Source organism: Haliaeetus albicilla, chromosome 12 (genome assembly GCF_947461875.1).
Source record: "Haliaeetus albicilla chromosome 12, bHalAlb1.1, whole genome shotgun sequence".
Lineage (NCBI taxonomy): Eukaryota > Metazoa > Chordata > Aves > Accipitriformes > Accipitridae > Haliaeetus > Haliaeetus albicilla.
Window position 1 is genome coordinate 25,345,292 of NC_091494.1, and position 24,147 is coordinate 25,369,438.

At 49.0% G+C, this 24,147-nt stretch overlaps 1 protein-coding gene and 1 long non-coding RNA gene across 2 annotated transcripts in view; one reads left to right on the forward strand and one right to left on the reverse strand.

Moving 5' to 3' along the window:
* Positions 1-211: 211 nt before the first annotated feature.
* Positions 212-24,147, forward strand: part of PLEKHO2 (pleckstrin homology domain containing O2) — a 29,374-nt gene continuing 5,438 nt past the window's right edge. Inside the window, exons 1-5 of the mRNA XM_069798564.1 lie at positions 212-466; positions 5,582-5,734; positions 12,344-12,460; positions 19,564-19,668; positions 22,273-22,371. Of these exons, the coding sequence (XP_069654665.1) occupies positions 458-466; positions 5,582-5,734; positions 12,344-12,460; positions 19,564-19,668; positions 22,273-22,371 (483 nt within the window). The 5' untranslated portion in view covers positions 212-457. The remainder of the gene's footprint in view (positions 467-5,581; positions 5,735-12,343; positions 12,461-19,563; positions 19,669-22,272; positions 22,372-24,147) is intronic.
* LOC138688080 (uncharacterized) overlaps positions 7,419-24,147 on the reverse strand; it is a 35,592-nt gene continuing 18,863 nt past the window's right edge. The window contains exons 2-3 of the long non-coding RNA XR_011327146.1: positions 20,086-20,274; positions 7,419-8,031 (exon numbers count right to left, since the gene is read on the reverse strand). This is a non-coding gene — a long non-coding RNA (uncharacterized lncRNA). The remainder of the gene's footprint in view (positions 8,032-20,085; positions 20,275-24,147) is intronic.

Sequence of the window (24,147 nt, forward strand, 5' to 3'; positions counted from 1 at the left end):
CACGGTCCATGCCCCACCCTGCAGCCACCGTCTGACCCCAGGGACCCTGTTCATCCCACGGACCCCCTCCCTTGGGCTCAGTCCCACCCCCACCCCCCCTTTCCCTCAGACCCAGCCCATCCCGGGGGGTCCCAGGCCCAGGCCCGCGGCGGGTGGGGCCGTGGCCGGGGCCGGGCCAGGCGGGGGGGGGCCGGGGCTGGCGGCGGGGGCATCCCCGCCTCCTCGCTCGCAGCGCCGGAGCCGCCGGAAACCCGGCGTTGCTTCTGCTGCTGCTGCTTCTGCTGCTGCTCTCTCCCTGAGAAGTTGGTGCGGAGGCGAGAGCCGCGGGGCCCGGCCCGGCTCGGCTCGGCTCGGCCCGGCCCGGCATGCCCGCCCGCCCGCCCGGAGCCGAGCGGTGCAGCGGGGCGCCGGCGGAGCCCCTGAGGGGGCGGTGAGGAGCGACCGGCCCCGGCCCGCCATGGAGCAAGTGAGTCTCACCGGGACCGGACCGGACCGGACCGGGCCGGACGGGGAGAGGAGGGGAAGCCCCGGGACGGCGGCTGTACGGGACCCCCGGGGCGGGACTGGAGCCCCTCGCTGCCGCTGCCGGCCGGGAACGGGGGCGGAGAACCGCACCGACCGCTTTGGGCTTTTTTGGGGTCTCCACCGGCGCTGGGACATCCCCCGCCCCGCTCCGCCCGGGTCCGGTAGCGGGAGGCGGCGGGGGCAGCACGGGGGTGGGGTGGGGGGCAGAAATGGAGAGGCAGAGGATGGGGGTCCCTCCTCCCAAGCCGCCCCCCCGTTGCCCTCCGCGCTCGCCCGGGTGCGCTGGAGCTGCCGGCCGGCGCTGGGACAGAGCATCCCCCGAGCTCTTCGGCTTTTAAACTTTCTGAGCGGCCGGGTGAGGCTGACGGGCAAACGTCGGAGCTGCCGGAGGACGAGTGCTGGCAGAGTCGGGCTTGTTCAAATGCCACGCTTGCTCAGGCCACCTTGTGCTGACTCTTGCCGGGGTGTTGTACTTCCGTACTGGAGCTGGGCCTGGGTCAGACCGCAAGCTTGGCCATGTCCACATACCTAGCAGCCTTCCCCAAGTCTGTCCTCCTCCTCCGTCTCTGCCCGGGACAGGTTTAACTCGGAGAAGGGCAGCAGTGCTTTTCTTTCACATGTAGGTTTTCACGTCCGTGAGATCACACCCCAATAATCCATCCCTGTGCAGATTGATTAAGATGCCACAAATTTATTAGCAAGTTAAACAGGTCATTTTCTCCCCTCATCTGGCCGTGCAATTATTCCTGCTTCCTTTCCTTAAATGAGGTTTTGCTGCTCATGCACAAAGAAAGCAAGCTCCTGGTAGGGCGGACCGCCGGAGGACTTGCGATGCCGGTAGCTGTGGCTTGTCTCTCCCCACCCCCTTATTTCAGCTCCCAACATTTGGTGGCAAGAATGAGAGCTTTTTTTAAAACAGCGGGGAGATGGCAAAGCAGCCCGAGTTGGTAGCGACTGAAAGTTGTTATTATCCGCCGGCATCCATGAAATTAATCCACAGCAGAGAAACTGCTTCCAGCTGGTGGCTGCTGGCCAAAGGGGCTTCACACCCACCCTGGCATCGACTGACCGGCTCACCGGCCACTCTTTGTTAATGATGAATGAATCCTCCAGTGATCGCTTGCGGGTGGGGGCATCAGATGCAGTTCCCCAAGTTTCACGTGGATCTGAGCAGTTTATTTCCAGTAAGATGGTTTTGCTCCTGCGGGTCAGGAAGAAGTGGAAGTGCTGACAGCCGGGCTCAGAAGATAATGTGGAAAGGGAGAGAAAGAGCCGAGGTCTGGAGATGCAGGTTGTCTCCTGGGAGGTGTTCATCCGTGCCCTGCTAGAGAGGAGTATGCAGTAAATGAGCCACTTGCTTGAAGTGAAGTTACTGTAATTGGGCAAGAGACTTCTGTGCACTATATGTAGTTTGTAAAAGCACCACTGCGATTCAGCTGTTGGGGTTTTTTTTGTGTTGGAAGACATGAAAAGTACGTGGGCTTGTGGGCCCTTAAAATACAGGGGCAGGGGAGGGGGGAAATAACCGTCTAATTGTTAAGTAAAAAGCTGTCCTGTCCCCCTAATTTGGCATCTCTGCTGAGCTGTGAAATGTATGTCTAAACCAGGCTGGAAGAGTGAAACTCATGTTTCACTTATAATGCCACTGTGATATAAATTGCAAAAATGACTCGTATGGATTGGCTTTGGGAGCGATGCCTTTGGCATGAGCCAGCAACGGGATAACTCAGTTCTTCCCTCATTTATGCTGGCTTGCTTGGCTGATGCCAGTGGGTTTCTTCTCATGGATTTACACCAGCATTAGGAATGAATCCAGGCCAAGAACATCCCGGAAAGCATATCTTAGTATTTCTTGCAAAAGGAATACCCACATAAAGCTGAATTAACAACAGCAACTCATCTCTTTGTGCTGTGCTCCGGTTTTAGTTGTGGAATCGCAGGCAGAGAGCGCAGGACGGACACAAAGCCCTGCTTTCGGTGCCCTGCCCTGGCCAACCTCCCCTTGCTGATTTGGTGCAGGGGTGGCGTAAAAATAATCTGCAAAAATGTCAGGTACCGTCTCTGAGACTTTTCTTGCTTTTGCAGGAACAAATGGTCAAGTTGCATCATCTAGTTTTTTACGCCCTTAACCTGCAGGCAAGGGATTACAGCAGCTGCACCCCATCTTGCGATGTGCTGTGTGCGTGCAAGGGGGGAGCTGCTGACCCAGAGTCCGGGCAGCTCAGCAGCCCCTGGCACCGGCAGAGAGCAGGATCGCACCAGACACCCATCACATCTGTCTTATATAGTGGGCACCAGAGGAGGCACCAGGCAGCTCAGGTTCAGGTGACTCCTGTGCAGTGCAGTGCGGGGGACAGAGCCCTTTGCTCCTGGCTGCTGTCATCTGCTGAGACCAGCACTCTCCATCTCTTCTCACCTTCCCTCTCCTGGGCTGCTCAGCTGGGGCAGTCGGGGGCTCGGCAACATGGATCCTCTCTGCGGATGCTCCCGGGTGCTGGCACAGCTGGGAAGTCCTGCCTGGTGTGGAGGGAACCCCATCCATGGCTCCCTCCAGGTGGGTGGCTCCAGCCAGGGCTCCCGAGTGGCCTGGGGAGAGGGTGAGCTGCAAAGCCAGGGCAGGTGCCATCCCCAGAAGGCTGGAGAGCTGCTGAGCCCGAGGGGAGCAGGTAGCCGAGCAGGCAGCGTGGGCTGCCAGACCAGCTCTGCCCTAGCTTTGCAGCTCTGCCTTGTGCAGAAGGGCAGGCATGAGCCCCAACTCCAACGAAAACGGTTACTGGGGCAGGTTGTTTTTTCAGAGGTAGATGTTAAGTGCTGTGTCTTCACAGGGAGTACTTTTATTTTAAAACCAGAGGAGGCAGGGTAGTTTTCACTCTGCAGAGCACCGGGAGAGGCCACGGGTAGACCTATTTGCCATGTGATTTCAGATGGCCTTTCTGCCAGGTGGGGAAAAAGAACAGCAAAAATTCATCTGTAAAGCAAAAAAAAACTCTTAAGGAGTAGAAACATTTTGGCAGCTGTTGGTCTGGAGTCACTTGAATAAACTCTTCGTGCAGCTACATCCATGCAAAACTGCTACGAGGGAGGTTAAAGTCCGTGCCTGATTATCTAAAAATGACATCAAAAGGGTGCTCAATCAGGAAACGAGCAGGTCTATATTTGTGCAGCAGTTGATGTTTGCTGAAGTCGCAGATCACAACTGAATACAACTTCCTGGCAACCTAAAAAGTCAAGTTAAAAAAAAACCCAGGCAGTACCCCTCGTTTCCCGGAAAACTTTTTCATGCTCTGTCATCCTGTATTGTGGCCGTTTCAAATGCGGCTCGGTACAATTGAAATAACTTCTACAAAGGGCGCCAAGGATGTTACAGGTTTCCGCCTGATTTTCTTTTATTTGAGGTTTATTTGAGTTTCTTGTTCCCAGTCTGCACCTGAGCCTACCTGCAAAGCAAAGCCTCTTCCCGACCTTTGCAGGGATCAGAATAAGTGTGGGTACATGGGGTATTTAATCTGTTTTTCTTCTTTTTATGGGTGTGAGCTCCCTCTTTAGAGTAACAGCTCACCCTGATGGCAGCTGCTGTCCAAGGGCGTGTTCATTGGGAGTCTGGTGCATGAAAACAAATTTGTTAGCAAAGCTTTCCTCTGAATTTTTGGAGCTCATCTGTATGCACTCGCTCTGTCCTGGCCACGGGAGTGTCCAGCTCCAATTCCTTTCCATACACATGGGATTTCCTCATGTTATGAAACATGATGTCTGAGCTCCAGCCGCCCCAGTTTGTTTTGTTTGGGTTTTTTTTCCTATGAGAAGAGGTTTCATTCAGCAGCTAGCGAGGGCCGTTTGGGGATGGCTGGGGCTCTGCCTTTGTTGCGCGTCCTCTTTTTGTGCAAATATGCTGGCTTTCTGCAGCAGGATTGCTGGTATTACAGACTGGGATGTGGAGGAAACTGAGTCTGGGGGGGACAGTGGGGTTCCTGGGAGGAGGCTGGAGGATTTGGGGTTGGCCTCTCCAAGTTGTTTGTGTAAGGGGGTTTGGCTCAGCAAGGGATTCCCCTCACCTTGCTCTCGGGAAGGAGGCTTACTGAGGGGTCCATGGGGTGTTGGGAGCAGCAGGGCACTCCAAGGGAGAGGAAACAGGGATCCTGGCTTTGCAAAGGCTCTTCCAGTGCACCGGAGAGGAGGAAAACTCTCATCTGTAACCAAGTCTGCTGGTGAAGGCAGTCAGCTAATAAGCCTGACTGCCCCTGCTCACCATCTTAGGTTTCCTGTCTCCGTTTGATGAGAATATTGATATTGGATATTTCTGATGTTTTTTTCAAAGCAGGGAAGTTATGCATCTCCTGGTTTTTCCCAGGCCTGGAAAGCCAGCAGCCTCCCAGTGCAGGATGCTGGGGCTCCCCATGCTGCTGTGGGTGGGCAAGAGCAGGCTGTGACAAACAGCAAGGACCTAAAGGCAGGACAAAAAAACCCCCACCCACTCTTGGTGCTGCCTTCTCTGCCGGTCCTTCTCTCTGCCTACAAACCACACAGGAGCCTGCCGGGAACATTTTAGTGTGGATATGATGAAATTGTGGCCCTCGTGCTGTGGATTTGCCCATGGGAGTTGGTTTGGGGGCGATGACCAAACATAGAGACCTAGAGGAGAAGCTTGCAGAAGTGGCCAGGGGCTAAAATATGAGTGTTGCTACTGATGCCAGCAGGATCCGTCCCATTGGGACTCATCGGAAAGCATAAGGAGCAAAGCGGAGAGGAGGGTGCTTGTTTTCAAGGAGCACTTGGTGCACAAGCAAGCAGGGAGTACCTCCACAGAGAGAAGGAGGTGGACTTGCTGCCATTCCAGCAGTGTCCCTAGCGGTGGCCAGGGTCCATGCCCACTCCCCGGTCCTGTGGGAGCTGGTTGAGTTTTCCTCTGGAAGATGCCAGTCTTTTGCCTTGTGATGTGGTGGGGAGGGACCACGTTTGGTGCGTGCTGAGGTCTTCTCTGGGCAGGCTTTCTGACAACCTTCATTAAATGGATGGAAAGTGCTTTTGATGTAATTCCTTCTCCCTTCTGTCCTTGCAGGATACAAAGGAGGAGGTCTCAGAGAAACCAAAGTCTGCTCCAACCGCAGAGAAATACGGCTGGATTAAGAAAAGCAGTGGGGGACTCCTGGGATTGTGGAAGGATCGTTACATCCAGCTACGGAAAACACAGCTCGTGGTCTATGAGGATGAGGTATGGTCACAGCTAATGGCTGTGAATGAGGGGCAGGATCAGGCCCTTGGTGATGCACGTTCCTGTGTTTTTCACTATTTCCTCCTGCCTTTCAAAAAGGCTTCTCCACTTATCTCCAGGAAGGGTAAATGCTATAAAGAAGAGACAGCAGCTGCATTTTAGAGTATATTATGTATTATAAATATTTTAGCCAGTAAATATTTTGACAGTGCCACTGCCAAAATAAAAAAATGGGGGCAGGACATCCTGTGAGAAGGCGAACGGAGTAAAGCTTTGGGCGGAAGCAGGATATGTGCTATGCCTTTTTGGCGTTTAAAGGATAAAACTGGATTGTAGCAGGCTGACTTCCCACCTGCCGCTTGAGGGAATGGCAGGCAACCCTGCAGCTGTTTGGCACCCCTCAAGCAGCTCAAACTGTTGCTAGTCAGACTCTTCAGGGTTTTGTTTAGCCACTCATGGATGCAGGGTGAAATTGTGAGTGCTTGCTGTCCTTAAGCAGGGACACAGTCTGGATTTGGCTCATCTTTTCCCTTTACTTGAGCCAGTACTGAGCAAAGGACCCCTGGGAGCCTTGTCCTGGACTTCCCTAGATAAATTGCATGCCTTAAGTTCATGGCCTCATTTAAAGCTGTTTCCAATGAAAGGAGAAATGAGAGCCGAGCCAAATCTGTCCTGCATCTTCATGCGAGAAGGATGAGAAGTACATGGCTGGTTCTGCCAGGCTGCAAAGGTGGCTCTTGCCTGAGTCAGGCCCTCAGTTCCTGGGCTGGAGGGGGCTTCTGCAAGAGCAGAGTTTGCCCCAAAAGTTAGAAATTATGGTGCAGAGGACAAGCTACAACCAAGAGAGGTTTGAGATTAGGGGTGGGTAAGTCGTAAGCCCTGCTGGAATATGGTGGCTAGAAGTTCATGTGTGCACCAGGGTGGAGGAGGGTTTCTCATTGCCTGGTCTGCCTGAGGACCACGTGCTTGTGCAGTGTCTGACAGAAGGGGATCTGGGTCATTCGTGGGCATCAGGATGACATAAAACCAAAATCATGTAAAGCCTCTGTGCAGCCTATCAAGGGAAGAATGGGGAAACGTTTCAGCAGCTGCATTGCTGCAATGGTTTCAGGAACAACAGGACTGACAAATGAGTTTGGTTCTCTTTTTTTTTTAAAACATACTATTGCCTAATAAAGAAGTTTTGGTATAAACAGTTTAGGTTAAAGGGTGTTACCTCCTCCCATATGCTGAACCCTCCTGCTCTTCCTGAATCCCAAAGCTTTTTGGAGGCATTTGTTCTTAGTTTTGAAATGTCATGAAGAGTGCAAGAGTAGTGAAAGGAGAAGTCAATGTCAGGTGATGAGCCTCTTGGAAGGCAGGCAAAGTGGTGGGGCTTTCTCTTAGGCAGAGAGATGCAGCCTGGTCCTGCAAATGGTCGACTCCTGCAGATTGCTTCCCAGTGCCCTGGACACCTGTTGACTCCAGCTGAAGCTTCAGGAGCTCACAGATTCAAAATCTATAAATGTGACGTAGGTTTTTTTAAAGGGCATGCCTTTAAAAACAAGATATATGCAGGCTCTCATTACCACAAGGGAGAAGGAGGCTTTTAAAGTAAGATTAATATTCACAGATGTTCAGAAGAAGGAAAAGTCCCAATCATTTAAAGGGTTATTTTATTATCTCAACAAGGAAAATGGCATTTGTAACAACCAGGCGTAACGTTTTCTGGTAGCTTGCGGATTGAGGTAACATCCTGTAATAAATTGCATCTGTAAGCTACAGTAGCTACAAGGTCCCATTATTGTAAATAAGGGATCATGTTAATATCTATAGGCTATTAAACTGGCTTACAGTGAAGTCAAATATCTTAGGAGAGGAAATTGCTACAAAATTATCTGGTAGCACAATAGGATAGCATGTGATTGTGCAGACTTACTACAGGGGAACTAAAGGAAATGGCAATTTTCTGCACTCAGGAGGGGTCCTGTTGCCACAGAATTGAGGCAGTTCATGTTTATTACTGTATTTATCTTCCTTTAACGTGAGTTAGGGCAGTGTTGCTGTCTCCGTCTTACAATTGGAGAACTGAGTTTTTGAGATGAGAAGGGCCTTGCCCAATGTCAAAGGAGAGTCTGTGGTGCAGCGTGCTATGGTGGCTTTTATTTCTGGAGCTCCAGCTGCCGTTTTCCCCACTGTACCTTCTCCACATACCTGCCCTGCTTTGTGTGACCCTGGAGACAGACACAGCATCCCAGACGATCCACAAGCTGAGACATTTTAAAATGGGATTGTTCAGTGCTTGCTGAATTGGGGCCCTAGAAAAAGAAAGGAGATAAAGCTTCAGGTAACAGAAATACAAGCATCTTTCCATATGTATCCTAAGTTAGACCTAAATGGGTTAAATGGGAGGGAGGTCGGCTTCCATGTGGGAGGGCAGGTTTAGAGACTGAGTATTTCAACTTGTCTAAGCCCATCGGATTTCCAGGAACTGAGCTAGTTGTGCTTTTATCATCCCTCCTGTGTTTCAGCCCTTCACGAAGAGGTGCTAATATTGCCTTTAGCAGTTGTTTCATATGCAGACACACTTTTTTATGCAATTGCATGAGGTGGGCTGCACTTGTTGCTGAGGTTTGTGTGTGCAAAATAAGAGCGGAGGTGATGGCCAACGCAAGATGCAGGCAATAATTTTGTACTGTGTCACCGGAAAGTACAGTCTGAGCACAACGCGAATACTGTATTTATCATCATCAATAGCAATCTCCTGGAATGTGCTCCCCACCTGCCCACGGAGTGTGTTTCCCATATTGCATCTGTTAGTCAGGCTTTTGGTTTGGTTTAAAGCGGAGCTACCTCCTGAAGACAAATTGCAAATGGTATTGTATTACCTGGAGCAGATGGGGGGTGAAAGTCATCCCACTGGGCTTCAGGTTTCTTTCAGCGGATGTGAAATGAAGGGAGATGGATTTCTTGTTATCTGCTGTGCCTCCATCTACAGGACCCCACAGCTGTACCCTCATGTAAACTAAGAACCAAGCAGGCACGTTATTTCCTAATGGGTTTTCTTGTTTTCTTGTCTCTGCATATTCTTGCCAGGATAAAAATTAAGCCTTGCAAAACTACAGAGGGCATCTGAAGAACAGGCAGTCCTATGCAGAGAGACTACACAGATCAGTATCATCACTCCATGGATTAGAGAGCATCAGGCTTGGGTTTGGTTTTTTTTTTTCCCTAAACAGTGCAGCTAGTGGTTAGAGTTGGTTTTTTGTTGTTTTGGGGTTTTCTTAAGTGTATTATTTGACAGGGAAAAGATAATAGACAAAGGGTCTTCTAGAGACCAGAGGATCCACTCAGCATTTAGCAGTGGTGCAGTTAACATCTGGATTTTGCCCCTGGTAAAGTGATAGCAATGTATACCAAAAAGTGATTTATTAAAATGCTTTGAGATCCTCAGATGGAGAAGTAAATTATTATTTCAGGCAGTCTAGACATTGTACGCTGAATGGAGGGGCACAGCCCATGAATGTGTGTCAGTGCAGAGGTCTTTGTTGGAAATTATACCTTCATATAAATAAAAATTTCAGTGGGTCTTTTTCCCCCTTTGTATCAACTTTTTGCTAAGGAAATTGTTTGCCAAGTGTGATTCTTTGGTTAAGCGCGTGCATTACTATGTTTAGGTGTTCAGTAGTTTTCTTCTTAAGGGCCAAGCTTTCAGACACATACATGTTTAAGTTGCAGCATCTGCTCCGTGAATAGCTAATGGAATGGGTTTTCTGCATTAAATCATGAATGTAGGGGTTTCTGTACCAGAATTTTAAATGTCTTATTGATTGTCCCTTACAGCAAGCACAAAAGCAATTTAAAAAACAAGCCCTAAAATCTGTAGAGGAAAAGAGAAAGGTGGCGTGAAGAGAATTCCCTGCCTTGATCAGCAGCGAATGCAGGGCCGTGGGACAACCCTGCGAGCTGTGTGCTGCCAGGAGGTGTGACCACTGTGTGCGGACTCAACCTTTGTGTCTCAGGATGATGTAAAAGGATTGCTTTAACTTCTGTGGGACACTAGAGACCAAATGGGGTGGTAGCTTGTCCAGAACACGTGTCTGAGATCCGTGTATGAGGGCAGGACTCTGGAGGTGACCTTGTGTCTGCGTGATGCTGAGTATCCTCCAGGTCCCAGGAGGCTGAAGGGACCTGGAGACCTGCAGCAGGGTTGGGTCTTCTGGTCTTTATCTTAGTGGTGCAGGGCAAACATAAAGGATCTGTTTGTGACCCAGGTAGGCTCACAGAGATGAGATGGCTGCATGCAAAGGGTAAAAAAGAGAAAAAAGCCCCATTCTGGCACTCCCTGAACTCAGATGCTTTTCCTTTGCTCTCAGACATGAAGTTTTCTTATTTCTGTGGCTGCTTTCTTCCTTGCCTTCCCTGAAGACGATAACTTGCTTGAGAAGTTCAGTTCTCTGAGATGAAGGAGCCATAGCTTGCACAGTCAAGCCAGTGCCCCGGGGTCCGGCACATCCCTGTCCTTGCTGCCCTTGTTCCCTGGCCAGACCATAGTCCCCAGAGCCTCCCCAGGGAGGAGAGGGGCAGCTGGAAGGCAAGAAGCAATGTCACAGCAAAACCACAGCTCTCCACCCTGCCGAGTCCTTCTTGTCCCCCAGCTCAGTGCTCGGCTGTTCTTAGGAAGCAGAGGACAGCTTGCACGGGATCAAAGGGAAGGTTCCCCTCCAAGGGGCAGGAAGGATGGCGTGGACAAGGAGGGTGACACGGAGCCACTGGGCTATGCTGGGGACAGAGCTGCTCTCGAGAGTGGGGAGGGTGGGCAGGAGTCTTCGTGCTGGTCTCCAGTCAGAGCGCTGCCAAGCCGCCTACATCCTGAGCCCAGCAAACTTTCACGTCGGAGCTGGTAACGACACCGGCCGTGCGGCAGTGCTGTGATGTGGGCGGTCGTCCACCAAAGGCCCGGATGAGATCACCCATCCCTGAGGCATGTATTCCTGACCTCACCCTTCTCTGTCATTTGTTGGCCGCTGAGGGGTTATTATTTCCATCCCTGTCCTTTTGCAGTGACATTGCGATACCAGGATTGCAGCAGGAGCCTTGTGCCTTCAAAGGGCTCCGTAACATCAGCAGGATTTTATCTGCTAGGTTTTAGGTTTGGGCAGGATTAATCTCCTCCTCCTAGTATACATTTTCGCAGTTCTCTGGTCACGTTCACCCATTCAGCGTTAAATGAAATAAACAGTAATGTCATTAAAATAATAAACCTAAATTAGATCCACGCATCCCTTGGTGGCTCAGAACTTGCTCTGTGTATCGGCATTGGTTCTGCCAGGCCTCCATCCCCAGATAGGAGGGTTAAAAAAACCTAAACAGAGCCTCAGCTCTGCACAGCAACTTAAATGTCAAGTGGTAAAGGGAGGAAATTCCCTGCAGCCCACTTCCCTCTGAACTCTCCATTCCCTGCCTCCAGCCACGCAGCAGCTTCCTGGCTACGACACGTTTCCTCATCCCACACTCCCTCTCTGCTCAGGAATTGCTAAATACAAACTCATACGGGTATGAGGAGCTGCCTTGGGGATGGTCATGGCCAGCAGTTTTAATTCAGGACGGTAACAGAGAGGTTCATGAGGCGTGCTGACCGTAGCTCTGCGATTCTCACTGCTTATTTGTGTAATGCTTAGCAAAAGGGAGCTTTGGTCTCTTCTGGGCTACTGAGACATGAAGAATATTATCTGCCTGGTGTTATGCTGCAACTCCTATTAGGGATGGTGCTCCGCAGCTGAACTGAGCCACGCAGCACGTGTGGAATTTTAGTTATGTTACTGGGAGAAATGAGCCAAGATCGTGGCCGGCAGTCATCAGTGGAGATACACAGAGATAAATATTCCCCACCGAGACGCTGGCCCTGACAGTTTTGCTGGCTGTACGGGACCATATTTCCAATCCTAAGCATTTTGACAGCTCAGAGCGTGGCTGCAAAAGGAGCACATCCCAGTCGCACGTGGCTCCCACTGACCTTGCTGAGGCTCAGCACAGTGGCAGGGCTGGCCTCTTATCTCCTCTCTGCCTTGGGTTTCCGGGGGCTGCTGGGACCGTTGTCATGCTTGCGTTGTCTTTCCCGTGAAAAAGCAGAATAACTCCCGCATTCATTGTGGGTCGGAGGTAATGTCACCAAGCTACGGTGAAGCATGGGGAACGCTCTGAGATGATGCCAGGAAGGTTTATAAAAGTGCATCATGTTATTCCTCCTTCCTATGCCAGGACTGACAGCACATTCTCAGCCTGTGGCTCGGACCCGATGATGGGCAAAGACCTTCCCACCTTGTTTCTGGCTGCAGATCCCTGGATGAGGCCAAGAGAGACGGCAGAAGCTGGTGTTGCTGTCCACAACATGTTATTTGCTCAGCCGCTGTGGACCACTAGCCACAAATTGGCCTGTAGCGTAAAGACTAGGGTGTTTTCTTAGTGAGATGGCAGCCTGATTTATAGGGCCTTGCTGTCTGGATGCAGGTTATTTTTAAGGCAGGAGAGCTTTTAGACAGATGCAAGGGGAAGACATGCAGAGTTTGATGGTATATGATTGATTTCAGTGCCTCCTATTCATAATAATGTTTCATTCCCTCTCTGCAGGATGAACAGAAGTGCATAGAAACAGTGGAACTGGAGAGTTATGACAAGTGCCAGGAACTGCGTGCGCTACTAAAAAAGAAAAACCGTTTCATTTTAATCCGCTCCCCGGGTAAGAAGGTAGGATTGCCTTTCTCATCACCCTCAAGTCTGCTAACTCCAAAATGAGTTCCCAGGCAGCTGCGCCCAGAGCAGATGAAAGGCTCTGAGATTTAGCTCTTTGGCAGCTGGGAGAAATGACCTAAAACTGTGAATGGTCTACAGTGTGTAAGGAGGAACGCTACTTGTAGACTTTCTTCTTGTCAGGGGAAAAGGGTCTTCCTGCAACTCAACTTTTTCCTCTTGATATTTTTTCTGCCTTATCATTTTCTTTCTTCCAGTACTCCCTGAGCAGTGGAGAATGACCATTCCCTGTGGATTCCCCCATGTGCTCTGGGCGAGGAAGTGTCCCTGTCCCAGCTGTACATGCTGCAGCTTTGCCCAAGTTCCAGTGAAATCAATGATCCCAATCCATGTACTGAGACAGTTGCTGGAGTTGGAACCGTTGATCTGAGAAACTCCAGTGCAAAGTTACTTGCAGCCAAACAGTTCCTAGGAGAAAAGATTTAATTTGCAGAATTCATGAAACTCTACATCTTTAGCTTCCTGCACAGCATCTGCTTAGATCCAGAACCTAACAACCAGGCTGGTGTTGCAAAGAAGCTATACATCCATCTGAGCACTGACTGTATGCTTGCCTTACTTCCTATGTAGGTTCATCATCACTACACATCTTTGGAAGTTCTTAGCTCCTACTTACATGCTACCCATTTCAGCATCTTTATGGGCTGGGATGCTTCTGTTGTTGCTTTGAGGCATGACACTTTGACTTACTTCTAATTTCAATGTGATTTTACTGGCCTAAGAGGTCTTACTAAATCTCCCCATGAAAATCTGAGAGGGACAGAACATATTTATTTCCATAAGAATGTGAACAGGCAAAAATACTAACTTGCCTGCATTCCCCCATCTCCATTTTGTTTAAATAAATGGAGATTGTTTAGGCCTTGTTGTCATTGTTGCTTATTCTTTCACTCCAGTCACTTAGTGTTTATTCGTATAAGACTCCAGCTGAGTTCAGAGCATCATTGTGCTAAACTTCATTCAAAACAACAAAACAAGGATTATCCTTCCCCAAAACACTCACATGGACCAGGGTGGGGGTGGAGAGTGAAGGTGAATGATATTTGTTTTGCAAGTAGGCGCAGTCTGTATTGGGGAGAAAAGTGATGTTAAACACCATGCACCAAAGTGATGATAGCCTGGAAATTTGCGCCCTGGGCTAATGAGCTCCCGCCCCACACCAGATTCTGGAGCAATGAGTCTCCCCAGTCAAAGTGGAGGTTTAGCATTTGCTTTGTAACTTGATTAATCAGAAATAATGTCAATTTTAGATCAAAAGTGGCTAATCCTGGCAGGCTTGGTGTGTTTTCTAGAGGGTGGGTCAATAACTACAAGTGGACACCTATTCCCAGGGAGGCGAATAAAAGCCTGAGTGCTCAGAGATGGGTGGCACAGTAGGAATTATTATTATCTGTAAGTTACTTAGACGTGTGTAATAGCTGCAGATGTCTCTGCATTGCTGCATGAATCAAGACAGGGTGTGAGACCTGTTCCTAAACCTTTCATTTCTTGCTAGGAGAAAGATATGCCCAAACTGTGTCCCAAAAGGGTAACTTCATCTTTTTGGCATGCTGGCAAGTTTACAGCTCCCCTGATTTTCATGCCACTGATTAAATGGAGACCTAGATAGAGGATACTTTTTATAAGGCTCTTTTGGTGAAAGGAAAGGCTTTTATAAATGAGAAGTTCCCTGTTTGTAGCTCCCCTCCCACCCTCGTTTTGGCTGGGAATCTGGTGAGGGTGTTGACACACAACATACTTTGGCAGATGTTAGAACAGGCTTCAATTAGGAGGCCAATATACACAACTGTCCTTCTTCTGTTTTGAAATTGCAGCTGTGGCGATATATATCAGCTAAACATTTTCCATTTGGGAGGCTTGCTGCCATCCACAGTTTAAAATCACCCTGTGAGCTGCCTTACCAAGCCTTGCCAGATCTTGCTAGCGTTTTTTTGCCCCCTCTCCTGAGCACAATGCTGAGGAATGCAGAAAGCCAGTGAGTTTGTGGGACTTATGAACAAGCTAGGAAAGGCCATTTCTGTTTCAGTGCGCAAATAGGAGTTTCCCTGTTGAAAACAGGGAGCCCAGTTTAGCTGTAGGGTGATCCTGGTTTAAATCTTGGATGGGATATTCTTGAAGAGCAGAGAGCATGAATCAGTCAGTTATAACTAATCTGCAACTAGAGTTGCACCCAAATAACTAAGTTGCCTTGCTAAACACTGGTCTTTGATGGATGTAGCCCAGATTCTGCTTGCCCTGTTCACAAGGATGACATTTTTGTTAAGCTGTGACAATATGAGCATGTCACATGCCTGCACTGGTGTGGAGCTGAAACGAAGTGCTGCTGGAAGTGTGCAAAAGACCCCTTCTGCTTAGAAATCTCAAATGCTTCATTCCACCTGCAGCAATTAAATGAAAACTGTTGGATGCAGAGAGCTGAGTGTGTAAGAAAGGGCAGCAGACTTGGCCCAGAGACTTTAAAACATACTCACGATGCAAAAAGCAGTGTAAATGATGCTTGGTGTACACTGCCTAGAGACTACAGAGATTGGCACAAGTCTGGTATTCAGCAGGTCTGAAAGCCTTCAGCTGCAGAGAAGTCTTAAGAATGGGAAGAAAGAGGGTGGTAGTAAGGGAAAGAGGCCATGAGCAAGCACTGCAGCTCCCCACACGTCCTTTTGTAGCATGGCCAGCCACAAAGTCTGCACCTGTGGTCAGGGGTGGAAACTTCCATTGCTTATTTTCCCTTAGTCGACTTTGGAGGTACCTGCAGCCGCTTCCACCAGGGGCCCTGCCTGGAAGCTGCAATAGATCGCAGCAAGGCACCTTTGCCCTGTGCATGGAGGAGTCTGCTCCTGTGGTCTGCCAGTTTGGCAGAGATGCTGCATTATTCCCGGGTTTGAGGTAGCTCTTGGTTCAGCTACAGAAAACCACAAGAATCACCTAACTGACAGTCCTTTGGCTTCTACTTTTCCCTCCATGATCTAACCTGACAAAGTCATGTAGAAGAAGGCAGGAGATGACCTCACGTCTGGCAGATGATAGACTCTGGTGCACTCTTGGTAGTTTAAGATGTTACTGACCCAGCTCTGCTCTGGCTTCTGCTGGAGGTGACCAGCCTGTACGAAAAGTCAGCAGAAGGGAACACATTCCCACACCTAAACCAGCAGTTCACAAGCAGTTCACAGTGCAGTTTAGCAAAGCCCCACTGAACTGAAGTCAGTACCAGGCTTTGCACTGAAACAGCTGAGGAGCAAGCACAGGTTTCTGTAGCCCACCTCTCTTGCAGATCAGCAGCATCTAGCAGAATTGCTCAGCAAAGAGCTAGTGTTGGTAAAGGTCTTAAACTGCAGCTATGCTATTCTCCAGAGCTTGTCTGTTAAATCATTTAGTGCAGGTATAACAGACTGACCCCAGGAACACTTCTCTTTCCTGGAAAGCAGGGTCAGCATAGCCATAAGACTGTCACTGCTTGAAGAGACTGATGTGTCCAAGACATGAAGCAATCGAGGAGACTGTGGTTGCTGCTGCCACAGACAGCGACCCTTGTGTGAGCCTCTTGTTCCATGCTATCTAGCCAGTGATTCAGCAGGAGCTGACTGGCTGTGCTGTGCTCTGAGTTAACTGACAGTAAATTGCGTAGTCTGTATTCATGCCTTACAGTGGTCACTATCACATTAGGTTTAGCCATGACAGCTTTTCCTGGCACACCAGCCTGTTGTTTATGGCATGACTCAGTCTCAGCTGGCTTAGCAAGAAGGAGAGCAAATGTGTTACCCTGCCTGCTGCCCTTATACTGGTGTCACAACTCTCTACCTTAAATTGCTGCTGGAGAACAGACCATGCTTAACGTTTTGTGGGAAGTATCCATCTTCAGGTACATCCTTTGATATCTGTGAATATGCAAATGAGTAAAAATACAGACAAGATAAATTCATTTGTTCCTTGTTTGTAGAGGACCTGGGCATCTCAGGCTAGTGTACAGAGCCCCAGTGGCAGGCAGGACTGAGACCCAACTCCTCCAGCTCCTTTCTGCCTCTCCTCTGCAGCTGTCTGCTTTATAGAGAGCTTCCATCCCACTTTGGGTTAGCTTCCTCTCCCCAGTGCTGTGGCTGAGGATGCCAGCCACAGATGAATGCAGACAGACAATGCAACAAATTGGCTGGTAGCATCCTGAGCACAAGCCTCAGAGCCCCAGCAGCCTGACTCTTCCTTGGTATCTGTGGGTATTGTTCTAAAAAGGAGAAAAAAGTTTTCAAACAAAGATAACTGGGCATACTGGGAAGAACCTGCTGCGAGCCTCAGGGCTGCCCCTCTGTGTCACAGCCCCAGGGACTTGCGCAAGCAGGGAGCAGGGCTGCAGCGGCATGAGTCTGACATTGCCCACGCTGCCCCATCGCAGGGAGCGGGGTCCCACGCAACGTGCTGCTTGTCCTCTCTTGCCCAGCCCTTTGGGCAACTGGAGGGCTCTTTCTGCTGCTGCCTTGGGAGCATCTTTCCACGAGTCCCTTTGCCTCACCATCCATTGCGCCTGTGTTTGGTGGCCCCAGCGGTTGGTCAGCATTACACTGTGAGGCAGAGGGTTGTGTGCAGGAGGGACATCTCAGCTTCTCATTAATGACAAACCATCCCCCTGAGGCTTCGTTCTGCCCTGCTGCAGGGTTGCTGACACCAGCACTTAGTCACAGGCTTGGAAGCTTTATTTGGGTGCCGAGAATGAGGCACAGAAAGTGGCATTGGAAGAGGAAGCTTGAAGCGAGGCAGGAATCCTTCCCTTGAACAACATGTACGGAGATTTCTAAACCCTGGTGCAGGCTGCCAGGTCTTTGCCAGGCAGTGCAGCAGCTCAGCTGCTCACAAGTAGAGCTTTCTCATAAGCTTTCATAATCACAAAGCTTTGGGGCAAAATCGTTTCCAAACAAAAAAAGTTTTTAAGCACACACAAAAACAGGCCTGCTTGGACTAAAACAAAATCTGGCTGTCGCTCTGTTTTGGAGCTTTGCCTTCCCTTAGGTTCCCTGCTTAGCGTGGCCCTTCTGTGCCCCAGACAAAGGGCTCTTTTTCTAGTGGGCTGTGGTTCAGGCCCTAACCTCTCCTCTGAGCTCTCAGGAAGACATGTGGTCCCGTCACCTTATGTGCAAACTAATCGAATAAATAATCTTTCCCCAGATTGCTTCTTAACTCCCTGCTTGCCACGCTGGTTGTGAGAGTCTGGCACTTTGTCACTGTGACGTGCAGATGTAAAACCATGTAACTGAAGCGAGGAATAAATGCAGAAGGGCAGGACAGTTGATTTCTACCTAAACAGTAGGAGTGGGTGTAAGGAGATCAAGCTTTAGTTCTGCAGAATTTCTGATGGTACCTTCAGAAGTTGCTGAGACCCAAAACAGTTGCTGCTTTGTTGTGCCATAAATAAAACAGGGAGCTGCTAAGAGCATTCAACTGTCAGTCACTATTAGCTTTGTCACCCTCATTTTATATAGTCCCTGTTTTATATAGACCCTGCTGTGATTTCAGAATGTGAGGCCTCATTTACAAAAAGACTGGGACTACAATTGCTCTTGAAGGCAATGGGAAGGTGGAAAATACCGATAGGATGTTAAATACCCGAAAAGACTATTCCAAACAAGACCCCACTAGTATGTGTTTTGAATGAGCCTCTCTGTAGCTCACTTCCCCACCTGTAAGAGGTGGATAATTTCAGTTGCTCTGAAAAGTAATTTGTGAAGACCCCAGATAATTGTATTGATAAGCAGCAAAGAAGAGATTATCAGGGGAATCAGTAATTCTGTTTTCAGGACAGGGCTTGAGCGGAGTGCAATCAATAAGACATATTGACCCATGAGGATAAAACACACGATGGGATAGCTCAGTAAGAAGTGCCGCCCCTGTCATTGGGGATGGTACTGGGAGGAATATGCACAGCAGGCCGAGTTAGGACTGCCCCAGCAATGTTGAGATTGTCTAATTTTTAAGTTCTTGATTTTGCAACTTTGATGATGTTCTTTAGCACAAGAGTATTTCTGTGTGCCTGTGCATTCCGGATTAGGGCACTGCATGCAGCTATTTCGATCCAAGCCAGTCTGCCATGGAGTCACCTGTAATGTGACAATGATATTTCTCTCAGCTGAAGTGTATGCTAGGGCAAAGCTACATAATACTGGTGAGGTGCTCAGAGAACACAGCAGTGAAATAAGTAACACCTAACCTATTTTCCCTGCTGTGGTCAAGAAGAGATTCAAAACACTGAGCAAAGCCACGGGACTACCCTGGAGGAAGGGGAGAGCTGGCTAGCTGGAGGACAGGCCATACAATCACCCACTGCTCCCTCCTTATTTGTGTCTCATGCTTCTTGCCAGCTCCCTCTTGTATGGCCAACTCTTCCCTTCTTGTTAGGATAGCTATTCAAACCTCAGAAAGTGTATGTCTGTAGCGTTCACTGCTGTATTTCTTCATTTGCAAACAGAAAAAATATGGTTAATTTTTTCCCATACATTGCCCTTATGCCTCATCACGTCTGTGCTCAGCTGAATTGGGGTTAGTGCAGCCAAGGTCAGAGCCCCAGGTTCCCGTATCAGTTCTGTTGTGCAGAGCTGCAGGAACAGGGAAGCAGGCAGAGCCTGCTGCATGCAGCCTTCCCGTTGCTTGCAGCGTGGGGGGAAGTTGGAAATAAAGTACTTTATTGCATCTGAACCAGCACAAACTGACTTGGACTTTCAGTCTCACTCTATACACAATGTGACCATTTGCTGTACAAACAACTCGCTGCTGCTCTAGGAGCTATTCCCAGTGTTCTGCAGAAGGAAGAAACTCTTACTTTCTCACTACTTTAGTTACTAGTTGCAAAAATAAAACTGCAACAACAAGCTGTTCAGCATAACAAAATCCTGTTCATGGGAGCTGTGAAGTGAAGTATTTGCCAAAGCACAAAGGAATCTGTAGTTTAAACACAGGCTGGAACTGAATGTTATATAGAAAATGAAGTGATACATAGAGAGCAGAGAGCTACCTCTCTTGTCCTGACAAGGAATGCTTCGGCAAAATTGTCTCTGCTCTTGCAGGTTCATGATATCAAATTTCAAGCTCCAACTTTGGAAGAAAAGGAATCGTGGATAAAAGCACTTAATGAAGGGATCAATAGAGGCAAAAACAAAGTATTTGATGAGGTAAGAGAAACAGTTTTCAAAGTCCTGTATTTCTGTGTCAGTTCTCATCCACTGCTTTTTTAGCTAAAAGCAGAACTTGCCTGAGCCCCCCTGCTCCCTGTCCCTGCATGCCAGCCATGGTCGAAGGAAAGAGAAAGACGGTATTGAAGGAAAGAGAAAGATGGTATTCAAGGTAAACCAGGTCGCATCCCCACAGGCTGGGAGCTTTTAGCCACTTCAGCTCCCAGCCCAAGAAGGTAGAACATGTAGAGAGCCCTTTGCAGCATCCTACATATTGCTGCCTTTCCCTCTCTCCTGGCCAGGGTTAGATGCAGGGAGGCAGGGGCAGCTGGTTGAGTAGATGTTGTGCCGGCGGGATGGCCTGTGCTGCTAAGAGCTAACAACTCAGCAAGAGGCCCACAAGACACAAGAGCTCACCAAAGTCAGTGGGAGATGGTCTGGTGGCTTCAGTAGGTTTGGGATCAGCGAATAGAGGGGTGTTCCCCTTTCCTGATGGAAATGGCTAGTGCGGAGAAGCAACTGCAGCGCTGAGTTGTGTAGAGCTGGGGCTGCAGCCTGGAGAGCCTCATCTTCCCCATGCTGCCATGATCCTCATCACCAAGCAGCCTGGAAACGGAGGTATTTGGTTAGGACATAGCCCCGTCTTCAAGACTGGAAAAATCTGAAGTGACTCAGTCCACCAGCTATTCCGCCTGCAGTCTGGCGAGAAGTCTAGTGGAAAGTTACTCCATGGCACTGGCCAAACCTGCCTGCCTCTCAGCTGGCTCCAGCACACCTGCATTCCCAAATTCTCCTCCCATCCTGCTGCGTAGAGGGAAGGATGAAAATTGCACATCCTAGAGCCTGACTAAACCTTGCTCCCTGTTAGCTTGTAAATCAGCCATGAACTAAACCAAAGAAGCAGTATCTATTCTGCAGTTGTTTCAGTAACTGAAAGGAAGTGCACAAAACCACCATCACAGGAATGACACAAGAAGAAATGGGCAGGGTAACGAGGGGACGAAGCAATTGGCAAGATCTGTTTAGCAAAGGAAACCAAAGCAATGAGTAAAAGTTTTGAGAAAAGGGCTAAGCGCTGCAGATACTTCACTAAAGATGCGAACTCTGAGAGCTTGGGCTTTGCTTTTATTTAGCAGAGGGCAAAAGCAGGAGGAGAGGCTGAAACATGCTGCTTTTTGCCAAGGCAAATGGCACTCAGTGTCAGGGCTTTGCTGGTAGTGGGGTGTAGCAGTTCCTCGGGCCCTTGGACCAAGTGGGAAGCAGCATGTGGAATTAAAGGGACCGGCTGGGACCAGCAGCAGCCTTATAATATAAATATAAATAATATAAAACCTAGCAGCAGAGAGCTTAGCAGCCCGGTCTGGTCTCATGTTTCAGCAGGTGGAAGATGTGATGTCCTACAATGCAATGCTGTCCAGCCCTTGCTGGAGGGACCCCACGCCGGCTCAGAGCTGCCTGGAGTAGCACGGCAAATGGCTCTCCAGTGGGCAGTGAACTCTGCACAGCCCCTCAGCAGCACGGCAAGGTGGGATCTCAGGTCAACTCCCTGCCCTGTGGCCTGGGGCTATTGTCCTGAGGAGGACCCGGGTCCTCAGAGGGAGCCAGCCTCTAATTCTCATTCATTCCAGTAAGGATCAAACCTCAGATTTAATGCGTTTCCGCACTGGCCAGGCACAAGCTAAAGGGTCAAGCCCCCAGCTGGCTTGGATTAGCTGTTCTCCACTGAAAGAGCTGTAAAACCACTCTGCCATATCAGCCAGGGATTGGTACCCATTTTTTCCCTCTAAATCCCTATTTCACCCGTGCCAGCTTTCCTATTGTACAAACTTGTGGTACAAAGGCCAGCAAACCAGGACACGCTGACGTTTCACCATCTCCAGTCACTGGTGCTGCTCTCTGCATGGAGCAGAGTCCAGCCCTCAGCCACCACAGCATGGGTGGGTGGGCAGTCACAGAGCCAGCACAGAGAAATACCTGCCAGAGGGCTGGGACCTCCCTCCCCATGTGCGGGAGGCAGTGGATTTCTCATCTGATTCCAGGAAATAAATTTGTTAATGCAGCTAGAGTTGCAATTAATCCAGGTCACTGCTCACACCTTCTCTTCAGCATCCTGCAGTTATTAGAGCTGCAGAAGGGAAGGTCTGTAACAAAGCACTGCTGATACAGTTCACAGTCAGGTCACGGTTATTAATGAGCTTTCACCTCTAAGATGGCAACAGCAATTTCGGCACTGTGCTCTGCCATATGCAGGAGCGAGTCCAAGCCCAGGCTGCAGCAAGGACAACAAAGCTGCCTTGTGTCCTTCCTTCCCTGCCCCTTAGGTAGAGGGGAGGTTAGCCGTCACAAACCTCTGAAGGTTCGATGCTTTGCTTTTTTAGATAAACACAGCTCTATATATAGGACAGATACCTTAAATATCCATCACGTACATGCAGGGCTTTGCAGGCGGGCTGTAACTAAGGTCTGAGGCAAAGACTGTAGTCGTGAAATATTCATCCAAATGCGGCATCCTTTCGTGTGTGACAGTGAGAACTTTACAGACATATCCTGAGAAATTAATGACCCTATTCCTTTTTTCTTTCCTCCCTCTTCCCCCTTTCAAAGGTAAAAGTAGACGAGAGCCTTTCCTTGGACCACGTAACTCGGGACAGAGTGAAAATGACCCATGGACGCAGGCCACCCACAAGAAGTCACCTGAAGGAGGTAAGTGCACCCACCCTGGGGTGAGCCATCTCCCCAGCTGGAATCACCAAGAGCTGCTCCTTCCACTTAGGTACAAAACTCCAGGTACAAACAGCCCAGAGAAAGCTGACAAAGGAAACAGCTTCCTCTGGGAAAGACTGTGCCAGCACCTCTCTAACGAAGTTCCAGGTTCCCCTAGATCTGTAGCTGCTGCAACACATTACAATATATTTAGCTTTCCATAACTCACGAGCTGCTTCACCGTCTGCAGCCATTATAGTTTCACTTTAATCAGAAGAGACCGAAGCTCCTACATTTATTTTCTAAGAAGTGATGATTTTGTAGCCACAGTGGTCTGAAGGTAGAAGAACTGCATGGTCTGTGGGGAGAAGCTGTATTTTTTATTAAGCTAACTGGAAAAAGCAGACAAGCTTTCAAGCTTACAAGCCCTTGCTTAGGTCTGAAACAGAATACATTATTCTCCCAGGCACTTTTATGGACTAGCCTGTCTACTCTTAACTGATTTTCTGGATCTGTCACTTAAAAAAAAAAAAAAGAAAAGAAAGAAAAAGCACCACAAGATAAACCTGCAGTTCATTTCCATGGAAGAGGTTCTTACTAATGTTTGATTCCTGTGATTTATGAAAAAGTTTCCACAGACAGACTGATATTTTAGCAGAGCATTAATCTCAACCAAGGAAGGTTTTTAAATCAAACCTTGTTTCTTCAAACTTCCAAGACTCTGACTTATGTGTCTGCACAGCACACAGATGACCCTTGTGCAGAAAATGAGATGCCCCGAGACTTTTTACTTTGCATAGAAATGGAGGGTGTCTCTTCTATAGAAAAGCATGGGAATGAATCATAGATTCCCATCCACTCCTCCAGAAAACTGCAGAAGAAAACATGACAAAAGTCACAGCAGCGATGAAGTGTGGATTCTCTGTTGCCTAATATGGGTTTGGTAAGGTAGGAAGCCCTTCCCTAGGCACTAAAAAGATCTTTCTCCCCTGCTCAGCTCACTATTTTCATGAGATGCCTCCAACAGTAATATCCATAAGGCCTCTCACCTTCAGCCAAATTCAGGGGAGACTAGCTTACAAATTCAGACACAGTAATGAAGGGAAAGGGAGGGGATACAGCCTGCAGAAAGATGTGTATCACGGCTGCTGGCTGCAGTATTGTGAAGGAAATGGGATGAACAATGATTTTCAGTGCCAAAGCAGGCCAGGTGAGGACGGGTCAGGGCCAAGCCTCCAGGATGCAGCTTGCCTCTGCCTCTCTGATGGGCTGGAAAGGCAAAGAGAGACTTTAACTAAATTTTCTGCACTGCAGGAGTCTGGCCCTGGCTGCAGCTACGCCTTCGTGTGGTTTTGGGTTCCATTACACAGGAACTGTCACTGCATTTCTCCCTCTCGGGCACTGAGCTTACACACTGCAATGTCTTTACTAAGTCCATCCTTTTTAGGACCCCCCCCCCACTAGAGTGCTTTGCACACAGCCTGTGGTTTGAAGGAGGTTTAACCAGCTGACGCTTGGCCCCAGTAAGACAGGGATGACATCAGGTTGGAGGAAGCAAGCAGAAGGCAATGGTATTACAATAGTATCCCTGGCCAAGCAATCTAAAGATCAACTTGTTTTATATGTTCAAGTAAAAATACGACAGTTGCAAAAGCAGAAAGCAGGTGTGCTTCGGGTAGGCATGCTGTAAACGAAGGGCTAGAGGGATCCAGCTACCACAGGATAAAGAATTAAATTATGGCAGAGCTGACCGCTTAGCACCCACAAGAAATAAGG